The 17032-nt window shown below is 43.0% G+C and overlaps 1 protein-coding gene across 4 annotated transcripts in view; it reads right to left on the minus strand.

Moving 5' to 3' along the window:
* Positions 1-12330, minus strand: part of IST1 (IST1 factor associated with ESCRT-III) — a 37282-nt gene extending 24952 nt beyond the window's left edge. Inside the window, exon 1 of one of the 4 annotated variants that reach the window (XM_060085505.1) lies at positions 12231-12330. In XM_060085505.1, the coding sequence (XP_059941488.1) occupies positions 12231-12272 (42 nt within the window). In that variant the 5' untranslated portion in view covers positions 12273-12330. Of the gene's footprint in view, positions 1-11484; positions 11624-12125 lie in introns of those variants that run through there. The other 3 variants (XM_060085501.1, XM_060085502.1, XM_060085503.1) reach the window with 3 other exon arrangements.
* Between the last annotated feature and the right edge of the window lie 4702 nt (positions 12331-17032).

Consider the following 17032-nt stretch of genomic DNA (forward strand, 5'->3'; position numbering starts at 1 on the left):
ATAGCCGCTGAGCCTGCGCGCCCGGAGCCTGTGCTCCACAACGGGAGAGGCCACCAGAGTGAGAGGCCCGCGTACCACAAAAAAAAAAAAAAAAAAGAATAGGGACTCTGAAGAAGAAAGTGCTAAAATTCTCTGAAAGAGGAGCTTAAAAATATTTTATACTGCAAATATAAATCGAATTCTGTGAAGGAAGTTGAAAATACTGAAGTGAGGTCTATATTTCACTGTTAATCTTTTAGCTGGGAATATGTGGGGGAGTTTCTCTCCCCCCAAAACCCTACTGTAAACCTACTGTAGAAAGCAGATAAAAATAAACCTAAATTACAAATCTTACGATTCAGTAACAGTATTTGTTCAAATTTACAAAAGTAAGTAAAATCACAGTGCCCCTTTAAAGGAGTCTAACAATCAGGGTGCCAGCTGGAAACACATAGTATCCACACCTGGGTAATGTGAGACTTTAATAAAGAGACTACTTACAGGACTTCCTTGGTGGTCCAGGGGTTAAGACTCCAAGCTCCCAATGCAGGGAGCCCGGGTTCAATCCTGGTTGGGGAACTAGATCCCGCATGCATGCTGCAACCAGGAGTCCGCATGCCCCAAGTAAAGATCCCACGTGCCGCAACGAAGATCCCACATGCCACAACTAAGACCCAGTGCAGCCAAATAAATAAATAAATATTTTAAAAAAGAGAGACTACTTACAAAGGTGTGGGTAAGATTTAGAGAAGCCAACAAAGGACAGTGAATTGCCCCAGAACCATTAACACATCTAGGCCTGAAGGGGCAAGATGAGGAAGTAGAACCTGGAGACAGTAGCTATATGGAAAGGGCCACCAGACAGGAATCACTGGTATGCAGACCACTTGCAGCAACCTGGAAGGGAAGGAGCAGGGGAATAAATACCTAGCCCTCATTCCTTCTGCCGATCCATCTACCCTTCAACTGGAAGCCAGAAAGCAAAGGGGCCCACAGACACGGTACACGTGAATGAGCCTCCAGGGATGTAGATCAGAGGGAAAAGGATGGCATGTAGCTCTGGAGGAGGAAACAGAAGGTATCCAGCCCAAAGACTATTATTTTTCCACAAGACCAAAGAAGCCAGAACCTACATCTACCAAAGCAACCTCAAATTTACACTGTACTAAGACTTCAGTTAACCAAGCTAGAAAATTGAAGCTAAATGGTCTTTCTACAATAATAAGTATGGTATAGTGAATATAATCTAAGTTCTTACAATATAATCTCTTAAGTCCGTTTCAACCCTATGATTCTGCAGGACACTAAATATCCCATTGTACTGAATTATATGAAATAGACAAAAAGGCATAGACAATTGAGATTAATCCTCAAGACATCTCTTGCAAATCTTACTTCTTAAAAGTAACAATCTGGGGCCTCCCTGGTGGCGCAAGTGGTTGAGAGTCCGCCTGCCGATGCAGGGGATACGGGTTCGTGCCCCGGTCTGGGAGGATCCCATATGCCGCGGAGCGGCTGGGCCCGTGAGCCATGGCCGCTGAGCCTGCGCGTCCGGAGCCTGCGCGTCCGGAGCCTGTGCTCCGCAACGGGGGAGGCCACAACAGTGAGAGGCCCGCATACCGCAAAAAAAAAAAAAAAAAAAAAAAAAAAAAGTAACAATCTGCACACCCATGTTCATAGCAGCATTATTCACTATAGCCAAGTGGTGGAAACAATCTGTCCACTGACAGATGAATGGAGAAACAAAATGTATATACATATGTGTATGTATACACACACAATGGAGTACTAATATTAATATACTCCAATAGTCCATGTTGTAGCACATGAGTTTTCTTCCATTTGAAGGTTAAATAATACTCTATTCATCTATCAGTATTCTAGCAGTATTAGTCTATCAGTATTTAATAATATATATATCTTAATGGTAAATATATGCATATACCTTAGGATCCAGCAATCCCATTCCTGGACATATACCCCGAAAGAAATCTGTACATAAGACCATGAAGACACATGTATACAGATTCTGTGATAGTAAGGAGGTGGAGGAATGCTAAGTGTCCATTACAAGAAGACAGATAAAACGTTAACAGAAACGTGACAGAATACTATCCAGAAATCAGAATTAATGAACTAGCTATACTTAGAAAAACATGAATAGTCCTTAAAAAACAGAAGTAAAGAACAGGGTTCTAGGTTCAGCACTCCTTTCACTGAATGAAGCTATAAATCCTGAAGAGCATGTATGGAGCAGCTCTTTGAGGATTCTGAAAAGTAAATAATAGAAGCTGGATGGAGACCAGAATTTGACATGCCAATAAAGTGGCAGTGAGTTTATCACTTTTTTTCCTCTTATATTCCCTGGCCTAGATGCAAAGCAGCCTGAAACCCAGAAGTGAACACTGATAGAGAAAGGAAGAATATCAAGAGAAGCTCTCTAGTCCTGCCTTGAGAAGCCAGAAAGGGGACCCCTGGTGTGGACAGAGTGGGTGAAATACACCAAACCAGGAAAGTCAACTCACGGAAAAGACAATCAACATACATCAATGCTGAGATTATACAGATGTTGGAATTAACTGACAAAGACTTTAAAGCAGCTACTATAAAAATGTTGCAACAATTCAACTATACTTCAATAAAACAAATTTTTTTAAAAAACATTGCAACAGGGGGCTTCCCTTGTGGTGCAGTGGTTAAGAATCTGCCTGCCAATGCAGGGGACATGGGTTCAAGCCCTGGTCCAGGAAGACCCCACATGCCACGGAGCAACGAAGCCCGTGCGCCACAACTACTGAGCCTGCGCTCTAGAGCCCACGAGCCACAACTACTAAAGCCTGTGCACCTAGAGCCCGTGCTCTGCAACAAGAGAAGCCACCGCAACGAGAAGCCTGCGCACCACAACGAAGAGTAGCCCCCGCTCGCCACAACCAGAGAAAGCCAGCGTGCAGCAACAAAGACCCAACACAGCCAAAATAAATAAATAAATAAATTTATAAAAAAAAACAAAAACAGAAAAAAACGTTGCAACAGGTAAGGCCAAATACTCTTGAAATGAATAACAGAAAGTCTCAGTAAAAAAACAAAAGACATAAAGAGGAAACAAACTTTTTTTTTGGAGGGTGTGTGGAACCCGCAGTGAAAGCACCGAGTCCTAACCACTGGACCACCAAGGAATTCCAGAGGAAACAAACTTTAGAACTGAAAAATACATCAAAAGTAAGAAACTCACTGTGTGAGCTGGATAGCAGAAAGCAAATGACAGCAGAAAAACCCAATGCACTTCAAGATAGATCAATACTATGTATCCAATCTGAAAATAAAAAACATTGAAAAAAGTGATCAAAGCCTCAGATAACAAACAGCAAAGGATCTAATGTTTGCACTGTCAGAATCCCAGAAAGATGGGAGAGACGGATTGGTACCAAAAAACTTTGGAAAAAACACTGGCTGAAAACTCCCCAAATTTAGCAAAAAACATAAATCTACAGACTGAAAGATGAAAGAGCTCAGAGAGCTCCAAAGAAATGTATGCCTGGACTCATCTTAATCAAATTGAAAACTAAAGACAAATTTTTTAAATACTGAAAGCAGTCAGAGAAAAACATGTTACCAATAGATGACCTATTCAAATAATAGATTTCACATCAGAAACAATGGAGGCCAAAAAGTGCCAAAAGAAAAGAACTGTCAACCCAGAATTCTATATCCAGAGACGATATCCTTCAGAAATAAAGGTGAAATAAGTCATTCTCAGATGAGGGAAAATTAATAAGAAAACTTGGAAAACTAAAAAAAAAGAAGAAATGGTAAATATTTATATCTTATATTACAGAAATGGCAAATATCTGGGTAAATATAAGATGGTTCTTCTCTTGAGTCTCTTAAAACATATTTGAGGGACACTTCCCTGGTGGTCCAGTGGTTGGGATTCCGCGCTTCCACTGCAGGGGGCGTTGGTTCGATCCCTGGTTGGGGATACTGCATGCCAAGTGGCATGGCCAAAATAAAAAAATTTGTATTTGACAGTTAAAAGCAAAACTAATAACATTGTCTGACGGGGTTTTTTTCCAAGGTATGTAGATGTAATACATAAGGTAACCACAACATAATAGTATAAAGGGGGGCAGGGCAAAGGGACCTATATGTTTCTATATTCCACAATAAGTGATAAAATACTGATTCTAAGTAGATTGCGAAAAGTTAAGTACGTCCACTGCAATCCCTGGAGTGACCAGTAAAACATACTATATCAAAAAATAGACTAAAAAACTCGACAGATTTTAAATTTGATACTAAAGTGTTCAAATAACCCAAGAGAAAACAGGAAAGCAGAAACAGAAATGAAAAACAGAAAACAAATAATAAAATGGTAGACCTAAAGTCAAACATACTAATAATTACATAATTAAATAGAAATGATCTAAACACAAAACACAGAGAATTGTAACTGTATGGTGACAGATGTTAACTAGACTTTCTAGAATGGTTCAAAAAATGATCTAACTATATACTGCCAAGAAGAATCTCACGTCAATACAATCATGCAGGTAGGTTAAAAGTAAAGGATGAGGGCTTCCCTGGTGGCACTGTGGCTGAGAGTCCGCCTGCCGATGCAGGGGATGCGGGTTCGTGCCCCGGTCCGGGAGGATCCCACATGCCGCGGAGCGGCTGGGCCCGTGGGCCATGGCCGCTGAGCCTGAGCGTCCGGAGCCTGTGCTCTGGAACGGGAGAGGCCACAACAATGAGAGGCCCTCATACCGCAAAAAAAAAAAAAAAAAAGTAAAGGATGAAAAAAACTAGATCACGCAAACACTAATCAAAAGAAAGCTGGAAGTTGTACCTTTCGACCCCCTTTACCCATTTCGTTACAAACTTCCAGTTATAAAATAAATGAGTCATGGGATGTAATGTACAATGTGGTGTAGTGACTACAGTTAATACTGTACTGCATATTCGAAAGTTGCTAAGAGAATAAATCTTTTTTATTTTTTAATTTTCTGTCTGTGCTGCATGGCATGTGGGATGTGGGATCTTAGTTCCCTGACCAGGGATTTAATCCACACTTCCTGCAGTGGAAGCGTGGAGTCTTAATCACTGGACTGCAAGGGAACTCCCAAGAGAATAAATCTTGAAAGTTCTCATCAGAAGAGAAAGAATTGTAACTCTGTATGGTGATAGGTGGTAACTAGACTTCCTTTTGTGATCATTTCCCAATACATACAAATATCAAATCATGTTGTACACCTGAAACTAATAAAATGTTATAGATCAATTATCTCAACTTAAAAAAAAAAGCTGAAGGGGCTATAGTGTTAAAGTAGACTTCAGCAAGGAAAACCAGGGATACAAAGGAATATTATATAATCATTAAAGGGTGAATTCACCAAGAAAACGTAACAATACTAATAGTGAATTCACTGAACAACAGAGCTTCAAAATACAAGAAGACAGGACAGGACAAAGAAACAAATCCCTAATTGTAGTTGGAGACTTCAACTGTACTTCCCTCTGTAATTCATCAAACTAGTAGACAGAATATCAGGATACAGAAGAACTGAACACCAACTGTATCTTACTGACGTTTACATAGAACACTCCACTCAACACAGCAAAGCACAGGGAACATTCATGAATATAGACCGTATCCTGAGGTACAAAACAAACCTTAACAAATTAAACAGAACTTAAGTCACCCAAAGTATGTTCTTTAACTGCAATGGAAATTAACCAAAAATCAGTAACAAGAAAAATAACAGAAAATCTCCGAACACTTGGAAATTAAACACCATTACTTCTAAATAATCCATGTTAAAGAGGAAGTTTCAAGTGTAAATTATTTTTAAAGGTTTAAACTGCAAGAAAATGAAAATTAAAATATAACACCAAAATTTGTGGATGAAGCTAAAACAGTGCTTAGGGCAAAATTTACAACTCTAAATGTTTACATTAGGAAAGAAGAAAGTCTCGGGACTTCCCTGGCGGTGCAGTGATTAAGAATTCGCCTGCCAATGCAAAGGACATGGGTTCGAGCCCTGGTCCAGGAAGATCCCACATGCCGCGGAGCAACTACTGAGCCTGCACTCTAGAGCCCGCGTGCCATGACTACTGAAGCCTGCGCGCCTAGAGCCGGTGCTCCACAACAAGAGAAGCCACCACCATGAGAAGCCCGCGCACCGCAACTAGAGCAAGTCCGAGCACAGCGACGAAGACCCAACACAGCCAAAAATAAATAAATTTAAATTTAAAAAAAAGAAGGTAGGTCTCAAATTAGTAATCTAAGCTTCCACCACAAGTAACGATAAAAAGAGCAAAATTAATCCAAAGCAAGCAGAAGGAAACAATAAAAACAAGGCAAAAACCAATGAAACAGAAAAGAGGAAAATCAATGAAACCAAATGCAGATTCTTTTGAAAAGAGGAAGGAGGGAGAGAGGGGGAGGAAGAGAGAGAAAAAGAGGAGACGCAAATTACCAGTATCAGGACGGAAAGAGACGGATGTCATTACAGATCCTACAAACATTAAAAGGGGACATTATTACTAATCTACACCTATAAATTCAACCATGAGACAAAATGGACAAATCTGTTAGAAACGCAATTTACCAAAATTGACACAAAGAGAAACTATATTCAACATCTCGTAATAATAACCTATAACGGAAAAGAATCCGAAAAAGAAGAGATATACATGTATAACTTAATCACTTTGCTGTACACCCAAAGCTAACACAACACTGTAAATCAACTATACTTCAATAAAAAAAAAAAACTGACACAAAGAAATCGAAAATGTAATTGCCCCTAAACATTACAAAAGTTGAATATAAAATTAGGAACCATTCCAGAAGAAAATCCAGGCCCAGGTAGCTTCTCTGTTAAACACTTAAGGAAAATTAGCACAAATATGTACATGAACCCTCACACCTCAAAAGGCTGGTATGAGGATTAACTGAAAATCTGTGGAGTTTAGGGAATTCTCTGGTTGTCCAGTGGTTAGGACTCTGTGCTTTCACTGGCGAGGGCCTGGGATCAATCCCTGGTTGGGGAACTAATATCTCGCAAGCTTTGTGGTATGGCCAAAAAAAAAAAAATTGTGGCGTTTAGAACAGTGCCTAGAACATATGTACACAATAAGCACCATATAAACGTTTGTTAAAATAAACTCTAGGGAGTTCCCTGATGGCCCAGTGGCTAGGATTCCGGACTTTCACTGCTGTGGCCCAGGTTCGATGCCTGGTTGGGGAACTGAGATCCTGCAAGCCAAGGGGTGCAGCCAAAAAATAAACAAATAAAATAAAGTAAAATAAAATAAACTCTAGTCAACAGACCCATACTCTGGGCTTCTCTGGCAACGCAGTGGTTAAGAATCCACCTGCCAATGCAGGAGACACGGGTTCGAGCCCTGGTCCGGGAAGATCCCACATGCCGCGGAGCAACTGGGCCTGTGCACCACAACTACCGAGCCTGCGCTCTAGAGCCTGCGAGCCACAACTACTGAGCTTGCATGCTACAACTAGTGAAGCCTGCATGCCTAGAGCTGGTGCTCCGCAACAGGAGAAGCCACCGCAATGAGAAGTCCGCACACCGCATCGAGGAGTGGCCCCCACTCGCCGCCAACTAGAGAAGGCCCGAGCGCAGCAACGAAGACCCAACGCAGCCAGAAATTTAAAAAAAAGACCCATACTCAAAGAAAAGGTCTAATAATCTAAAGATCAGCTGATAAATACAATTTAAAAACTGAATAGTTGATGCACAATATTATATGTTACAGATATACAATACAGTGATTCACAATTTTTAAAGGTTACACTCCATTATTAAATGGAATTTTGTATGTGTCTTAGGTTAAAATAAAATGTTAAAGGTATGCTTTGTATCTATTTTCCCCTGTTTTAACTTTTTTGTGTGTGTGTGGTACGCGGGCCTCTCAATGTTGTGGCCTCTCCCGTTGCGGAGCATAGGCTCCGGACGCGCAGGCTCAGCAGCCATGGCTCACAGGCCCAGCCGCTCCGCGGCATGTGGGATCTTCCCGGACTGGGGCACGAACCCGTGTCCCCTGCATCGGCAGGCAGACTCTCAACCACTGTGCCACCAGGGAAGCCCTGTTTTAACTTTTTTGATTAACTGTTTTGACCTCATTGGAGGATTTCAACTGTATATAATCAGTATAGCTCTTCTTGAAGGCAAACACTATTTCTGAGGTTCCACTGTTATTCTCATACCGCCTTACAGTACTTAGTACAAAGCTGTCACTCATTCATCATGTTAATTAGTGGAAATTTAACTAAAAACAACATTGATTTTTAGGGGCTTCTCTGGTGGCGCAGTGGTTGGGAGCTCGCCTGCCAATGAGGGGGACATAGGTTCGACCCCTGGTCCGCGAGGATCCCGCATGCCGCAGAGCAGCTGGGCCCGCAAGCCAGGGCTTGAGGTCTGCACGCCTGGAGCCCGTGCTCCACAGCGGGGGAGGCCATCGCAGTGAGAAGCCCGTGCGCCGCAGCGGGACCCAATGCAGCCAAAAATAAATAATAAAAATTAACGAAAAATAATAATAACATTGACTTTTGAATATCACAAACTTACAGAATCTAGTTTTGTTTTAGATTTAAGGAAAGGAAAATAATTTGCCAAAACACTTTGTCAACTTGAGTTCTGAGGATTTTCAACTTTCAGGAATTAGATTCCTGGACTTCCCTGGTTGCCCAGTGGTTAAGACTCCATGCTTCCAATGCAGGCGGCACAGGTCCTAAATAATTACCAATATATTTTAAAAATCATCAGACCCAAAACTTATCTAATACAAAAGATCAATTTAATTACCATTTCAGGATTTTTTGGGCGGGGGCATGCAGCACAGCTTGCAGGGATCTTAGTTCCCCAACCAGGGACTGAACCTGGGCCTCAGCAGTGAACGTGCCAAGTCCTAACCACTGGATCTCCAGGGAATTCCCACATTTTAAGATTTGAACCTGCGTTTCCAAAGCTAACTACCATAAACTTTGTATCTTACATGATTAGGAATATTAATTTTAGGAATAACCTAAAAGTTAATAAACTTCTGGTAAACAGTTACTGTTTTATACATATACAAACATTTATACACATAAAACAAACATATATACATTACCACATACTAATATTGTCCAATACCTAATTTAAAATTCTCTTCTGATTTAGAGGTTATTCTGAGATCATTTTGTGTCTCAACATTTTTACTGTCATTCATCTACTCACCAAACATTTGTTGAGTGCTATTCTATCAAGTACTGTGCTAAGCCAACACAGACAAGAGACATTTAAGTAAGATGTGACCCTGGTGTTTCAAAGAGTTCACAATCTAATGGGGACAACTGACACAAAAACAACTATAAGATACATAAACAACTATAACATAAACCTTATAAAAGGATTATGAACTAGTGACTGCAAATCTACTTCTCAGTATTCTAACTACTATTTTTATTAGTGTAACACCATTATGTCACACACTGGTCAGCAACCTCATGTTCCCTTCTTGGCTCTTTCCGATCCCTCACTTTACCCCAGACCTTAACATTGGAACAACAAACTGATCTAGTCCCTCTTTTATCACTCAGCTCCAGGAGCCTTATTAAAACTGGATAATCTCTCCATCTTGAACAAAGGAAAATGTAAAACCATGGACTGGCTCATTCCTCATGTTACTTGGGGAGAGAAGGGAAAGACTGCTGCAGCTCAGAACAGCTACCCAAATTAGTGAAGCTGCCCAAAAGCAGTAATCCTGAAAACTTTAGCTAGAAATAGCAAAACAGACCCTCATGTCCTAAGAAACCAACTTTAGAGTCTTGTAACTCCAAAAGAACCAAGCTGGGAAAGGAGGCAACAGAGTCAATAGTGGATAGAATGATATTTTATAGTACATAGGAAAACTTCTGTATTTGAAATGTATTATTTTATTTATCCTGAATACTTCTTTCTTTCTTTTTTTTTTTTTTTTTGTGGTACGCGGGCCTCTCACTGTTGTGGCCTCTCCCGTTGCGGAGCACAGGCTCCGGACGCTCAGGCCCAGCGGCCATGGCTCACGGGCCCAGCCGCTCTGCGGCATGTGGGATCCTCCCAACCCGGGGCACGAACCCTTGTTCCCTGCATCGGCAGGCGGACTCTCAACCGCTGTGCCACCAGGGAAGCCCATGAATACTTCTTTCTTATAAGTGATGTAAACAGATTTAGGTATGATTTAGGTATTGCAGACATGAAGATGCGACATAAAAGTACAAGCAAGCTAGAAGGCAAATCCAAGATAATATAGCCCAATTCTTAAAACCATTTCATTTACAGAATGCCAAGTTTACTGTATTTTCACACTACAATCAAATCTCCAGTGACCAAACTAATCAAGATTGAAAATTTAATAAAATAAAGGACCACAAAACCAGTAGCATCATGTATAACTCACAACAAAAGTACAGGCTTCAGAATTCAGAGACCATCAAGATTTTCTGGAAGGAGCTATAAATACTGAAATGTGTAGGCATTATAAAAGGATCTTTATCTTGTTTCTCAATAAAAGTAACATTAAAAAAATTACAAAAAATTCTTTGGGTATACTTTTACCAAGAGTTTCTCTTAAGGCATATTTTTACAAAGTTGTTAATGATGGACTCTGGTCACTAGTGAATCCTTTTATCACTTAACAGCATATCTGCTACAGCCTACAGAACCTTATTTTAATGGCTGCCTAATACCACACTGAGTAATCATTTTTAATTAATTCCCCAACCTTTTTATATTTTCCATATAAAATAATGCTGAAATTAGAATTCATGTGCATACTACTTTTCCTGTATTTTAAATTACCTCATTAGACTACACTCTTTTCTACTTTTATTTTTAAATCAAAAGAGACGACACATCATTGGGACTTGATTCTGATTTTAAAGGAATGAGAGCTTAAACTAAGTAGACTAGAGTTGGGGATTCTGGAACTCCTATCATTGAGAAGCCAGAGGCACAGGAAGAGAGGAAGAAAGAAAACAATTTGGACAGAACAATAACACTACTTTAAAAATGAGAAAACTTGAGAAATTGGGTGGCTTTAAAATGTAATACTAACATTGAGATTTCAAAACAATCTTTTATCCTCTAATAAAAGGATATTACTAAGTCCTCCTATCCCAGAAGATGAGGTTCTGAGGAAGCTGTAAAAACAAAATTTCCCGTGGAAATTTCTCCGTAGGTAAAGGAGTCAAAGGGGGGGAAGGGGGGAGGGGGAGGAAACATATATATCAACTATTACTTTATTAAATACATACACAACGGGGGTATAAACGAAACAAGATTGGACATGAACTGATCGTTGTTGAAGCTGGATTAGGAGGGAATTCATTACAGTCTTTACCTTTGTCTGTTTGCAATGTTCGTAATAAAAAATAATGAATACGCGAGCATAATAGAAAAACTATGACCAGCTCTTAATTTCAATCTTACTACTTCAGAGAGTGGAAGTGGCTGTCTCTCCTATTACCTAATCATTAAACCGGACGCTCTTCGGTCCCGATCCCGGTAGAACTTTATGCAGGTAGAGTTTCAAGTCCTCTCACCTCCAGCACCGCGGAAGAGGAGCGATGAGAACAGAAAGAGGAAGGGGGGCAAGGACAGGGCTACAAGCTCCTCACAAGATTGCTCATCAGACTGGTATGGGTCTGAGAAAGGGGGTCAGAGGTCGCTTTTTTGCTTCCGCTAAAGAAAAACGCAGTTTCTTCCGGGGCCCCCAGGTACCTTCCCAGGAGGCCGCCCCGCCCGGGGGGAGGCTGCCGGGCTCGGAGGCGAACAGACTCCCGCAGGCACCGGGGACACAACCTTACAGAAGTCTCCCTGGGCCAGAAGGGACCGGGTAAGGGAGTCCCCGAGAGCGCCGGCCCGGCCCTGTCCCTGTCGGGTGCCGAAGCCCAGGCCGCGGCGTTTCCGCCCCGGGGAAGTGACGCCACGGAGCAGGGAGGACAACAAACTTTGGCGGCGTCAAGTATTCGGGACCAACGGTCTCCAAGTTGCCCGCGGCCCTGCCACGCCCCCGGGCCCGGCCTCGGGCGGCCTTCCGCGCCACAGCCCTTCCGGCCCGACCTCCAGCCTGGCCCTCACATCCAGGATCCTTCTCTTTCTCCTCACCTGCCACCTCAGGGTCCTCTGAATCCTGGGCTAGGGACTTCTAAATCCGGAGCGCAGTGTGAGGAGGGAAACAAAGATCCTTGACGCTGAAGAAGCCACACTCACCTGAAAACGGAAGAGACAGACTTGGGGAAGAAGGCTCAGCATCCAAAATGGCGGCTATCAAGTCCTCGGCACGGTGAGCACGGGCGGAGGGATCCGCGGGGCCGAGCTAGCCACGCCCTCTTTCCAGGGATTGGCTGAGCGCCCTCCGCTCGGGACTCAACGCCCCGAGGGCGTACGGGCTCCCCCGCCCAGCTCCCTTCGGAGCTGGCGCGGCCGGGGACTACTTCCAGAGGCGGAGGCACGGACGGCAGCGGAATCACGTCACGTCTCCAGAGTCACCTGCTGGGGCGCTCCTTGTATTTCGCAGGTGTTGCCCCGGGTGCAGGGAGGCTGGCGGAAGAGGCTTGTTTTCCGAGTCCGCGTCCAGTGCCATGTTCAGCGTTGTTCCAGTCTCTGGATAAACCGGCTTCAGCACCGCCTCCCAAACTCCCTGAATTAGTCTCTGAGATTGCTCCCGTCCCTCGCTCGACCACTCGCCATGAAGGCTTTCCTCCTACGTTTCGGTTTCTTTCATCAAATGACCTGCTGAGCAGGATTCCACCTTTCTCTGGCAGCACACCGCTAAGCACTCCTCCCTTAGGCCACCCACCCCGTCTCCTAACCACTCTGAATACTCCTGCCCCGCTTTTTTTTTTTTCCCCGGTACGCGGGCCTCTCACTGTTGTGGCCTCTCCCTTTGCGGACGCGCAGGCCATGACTCACGGGCCGGGGCACGAACCTGCGTCCCCTACATCGGCAGGCAGACCCTCAACCACTGCGCCATCAGGGAAGCCCCTCCTGCCCCCGCCCCCCCCCCCCCCGCTTTTAAAGCGAGTGTGATTGCTCTTGCAATCAATATCTACAGTATTACTTATTTAAGATGTTTCCTCAGCACCACATTCTCTGGGAATTTATCTCTGGATTCAGAGGAAACTTTTTCATTTAGTTATCCTTGTGTTCAACTTGAAAACCATTCTCTGTGCTTAACGTTGGAAGGGGATTCCTGAGCTTTGGCTTCCAGAAGGAGGTAATCCTGCCCCCTGCTGTACAGGCTGCATCTACCAAGACCAAAATTGTGGTTTGCTAAATTGTGATGCGGTCATATGACAAGGATGGAACTACGTGTATCCATAAGAGGGTCATATGGATTTAGAAATAACGTGTCTGTATAACCACTTGCAGTATTTCTAAATTAAAACCAGCTTTCAGAACCTCAAAATACACTGTGCTTTTTTCATTTACTATGTGGTGGATTTTTTTTTTTTTTTTGGGTAAATGAGTGCATATATGAATTTAGTCCATTTTGCAATAAAGTGAAAGCATCTTAAAAAGAGAGCCAATTGCTCGAATTTAAAGAGCCTTAGAAACACAACAACCGAATGTTACTTGTGTGGACCTTGTTTAGATACTGATTCAATCCAATTTATAGTCTTTTTTTTTTTTTTTTTTTTTTTTTTGGCCGCACCTAGCGGCAAGCGGGATCTTAGTTCCCCCACCAGGGAAGAAACCCGTGTCCCCTGCGTTGGGAGCTCAGAGTCTTAACCACTGGACCGCAAGGGAAGTCCGCCTATAGTCTTTTATAAAGATATTATTTTAGACAATTGGGAATATTAGATGATGGACCAGGTATTATATAGTACCAACTAACCAAAGAATTATTACTTTCTTAAGCATGAAAATAGCATTGCGATTTTGTAAGAAGAGGTCCTTTTTTTAAAATAAATTTATTTATTTTGTTTATTTATTTATTTTTGGCTGCGTTGGGTCTTCGTTGCAGCACACGGGCTTTCTCTAGTGTGGCATGTGGGGAGGGGCTACTTTTCGTTGTGGTGCCCGGGCTTCTCGTTGCTGTGGCTTCTCTTGTTTCGGAGCACCGGCTTTTAGCACGTGGGCTTCAGTAGTTGTGGCTCACGGGCTCTAGAGCGCAGGCTCAGTAGTTGTGGCGCACGGGCTTAGTTGCTTCGTGGCATACGGGTTCTTCCCAGAACCAGGGCTTGAACTCGTGTTCCCTGTGTTGGCAGGCGGATTCTTAACCACTGCGCCACCAGGGAAGCCCAAGAAGAAGTCCTTTTTAAATTGTTTAAGAAATGCATACTGGGAGGGACTTCCCTGGTGGTGCAGTGGTTGAGAGTCCACCTGCCAATGCAGTGGAACACGGGTTAGAGCCCTGGTCCAGGAAGAGCCCGCATGCCACGGAGCAACTAAGCCTGTGCGCCACAACTACTGAGCCCGCGTGCCACAACTCCTGAAGCCTGCGCACCTAGAGCTCGTGCTCTGCAACAAGAGAAGCCCGCGCACCACAACGAAGAGTAGCCCCTGCTCACCACAACTAGAGAAAGCCCACACACAGCAAAAAAGACCCAACGCAGCCAAAAATAAATAATTTTTTTTTAAAAATGCATACTGGGGCTTCCCTGGTAGCGCAGTGGTTGAGAGTCCGCCTGCCGATGCAGGGGACACGGGTTCGTGCCCCGGTCCGGGAGGATCCCACATGCCACCGAGCGGCTGGGCCCGTGAGCCATGGCCGCTGGGCCTGCGCGGCCGGAGCCTGTGCTCCGCAACGGGAGAGGCCACAGCAGTGAGAGGCTGCCCGCATACCGCAAAAAAAAAAAAAAAAAAAAAAAAATGCATACTGTAGGTAGGGGTAAAATTTTTGATAATTATTTAATTGGATGACAGTTATTATTTTACTATCTTCTCTATATTTTTTTTACCTTTACTGACTTTATTTCAGCATAACCAGTTAGTTAAAAAGGAAATTTTTTCGTTTTTTTTAAATTGAAGTATAGTTGATTCACAATATTGTGTTAGTTTTCGGTGTACAACATAGCAATTCAGGTGTTTTTTTGCAGGTAATATTCCATTATAGGTTATTACAAGATATTGGGTATAATTCCCTGTGCTAGTAGTTTGTATCTGTTAATCCCATATCCCTAATTTGTCCCACCCCCTGCCCCGCCCCGTCCCTCTCCCCTTTGGTAACCGTAAGTTTGTTTTCTACATCTGTGCATCTGTTTCTGATTTGTATATACATTCATTTGTATTATTTTTTATATTCCACTTATAAGTGATATCATATGGTATTTGTTTTTCTCTGTCTGACTTATTTCACTAAGCATAATACTCTCCAGGTCCATCCACATTGCTGCAATATTTCATCCTTTTTATAGCTGAATGATATTCCTGTGTGTGTGTCACATCTCTTTTTTTTTTTTTTTTTTGGTTGCGCCGTGAGGCATGTGGGATCTTAGTTCCCTGACCAGGGATTGAACCTGCACCACTCCCTGCATTGGAAGCACGGAGTCTTTTTTTTTTTTTTTTTGGCTGCGTCAGGTCTTAGTTGTACCATGCGGGATCTTCGTTGAGGCACACAGGCTTCTCTCTCTAGTTGTGGCTTGTGTGCTCAGTAGTTGCAGCATGTGGGATCCTAGTTCACTGACCAGAGGTCGAATCCACATCCCCTGCATTGGAAGGCAGATTCCTAACCACTGGACCACCAGGGAAGTCCCCAGAAGCACGGAGTCTTAACCACTGGACCACCAGGGAAGTTCTCACATTTTCTTAATCCAGTTGTCTGTTGATTGGCACTTCGGTTGCTTCCATGTCTTGGCTATTGTAAATAGTACTGTTGTGAACATTGGGGTGCATGTATCTTTTCGAATTAGTGTTTCATTTTCTCTGGATATATACCCAGAAGTGTAATTGCTGGATTATATCGTAGTTCTATTTTTAGTTTTTTAAGGAAGCTTCATAGTGTTTTCCATAGTGGCTGCACCAATTTACCTTCCCACCAACAGTGCAGGAGGGTTCCCTTTTCTCCACATCCTGTCTGACATTTATTGTTTGTAGACTTTTTGATGATACCATTCTGACAGGTATGAGGTGATACCTCATTGATTTGCACTTCTCTGATAATTAGCGGTGTTGAGCATTTTTTCATGTGCCTGTTAGCCATATGTTTGTCTTCTTTAGAAAAATGACTATTCAAGTCTTCTGCCCATGTTTTGATTGGGTTGTTTTTTGGTTTTTTGTTTTGTTTTGTTTTGTTTTTTGAGTTATGTGAGCTGTTGGTATGTTTTGGATATTAACATCTTGCCAGTCGCATCATTTGCAAGTATTTTCTCCCATTACATAGGTTGTCTTTTTGTTTTGTTGATGGTTTCCTTTGCTATGCAAAAGGTTTTAAGTTTAATTAGGTCCCATTTATTTCTTTTGGCTTTTATTTCTTTTGCCTTGGGAGACTGATCTAAGAAAATATTGCTGCGATTTATGTCAAAGATTTATGTTCTGGGCTTACCTGGTGGCGCAGTGGTTGAGAATCCACCTGCCGGTGCAGGGGACACGGGTTCGTGCCCAGGTCCGGGAAGATTCCACATGCCGCGGAGTGGCTGGGCCCGTGAGCCATGGCCGCTGAGCCTGCGCGTCCGGAGGCTGTGCTCCGCAACGGGAGAGGCCACAACAGTGAGAGGCCCGCATACAGCAAAAAAAAAAAAAAAAAAAAAAAAAAAAGATTTATGTTCTGCCTATGTTTTCCTCTAGGAGTTTTATAGTATCTGGTCTTATATTTAGCTCTTTAATCCATTTTGTTTTTGTTTTCATTTATTTATTTATTTGGCTGCATCGGGTCTTAGTTGTGGCATGTGGGCTCTTTGTTGCAGTGCATGGGCTTCTCTCTAGTTGTGGAATGAGGGTTTTCTCTCTCTAGTTGTGGCACGCGGGCTCCAGAGCACGTGGGCTCTGTAGTTTCTGACACGTGGGCTGTCTTATTGAGGTGCGAAAGCTCAGCAGTTGTGGCGTGCGGGCTTAGTTGCCTCGTGGCATGT

Source organism: Mesoplodon densirostris, chromosome 19 (assembly GCF_025265405.1).
Source record: "Mesoplodon densirostris isolate mMesDen1 chromosome 19, mMesDen1 primary haplotype, whole genome shotgun sequence".
Taxonomy (NCBI): Eukaryota; Metazoa; Chordata; class Mammalia; order Artiodactyla; family Ziphiidae; genus Mesoplodon; species Mesoplodon densirostris.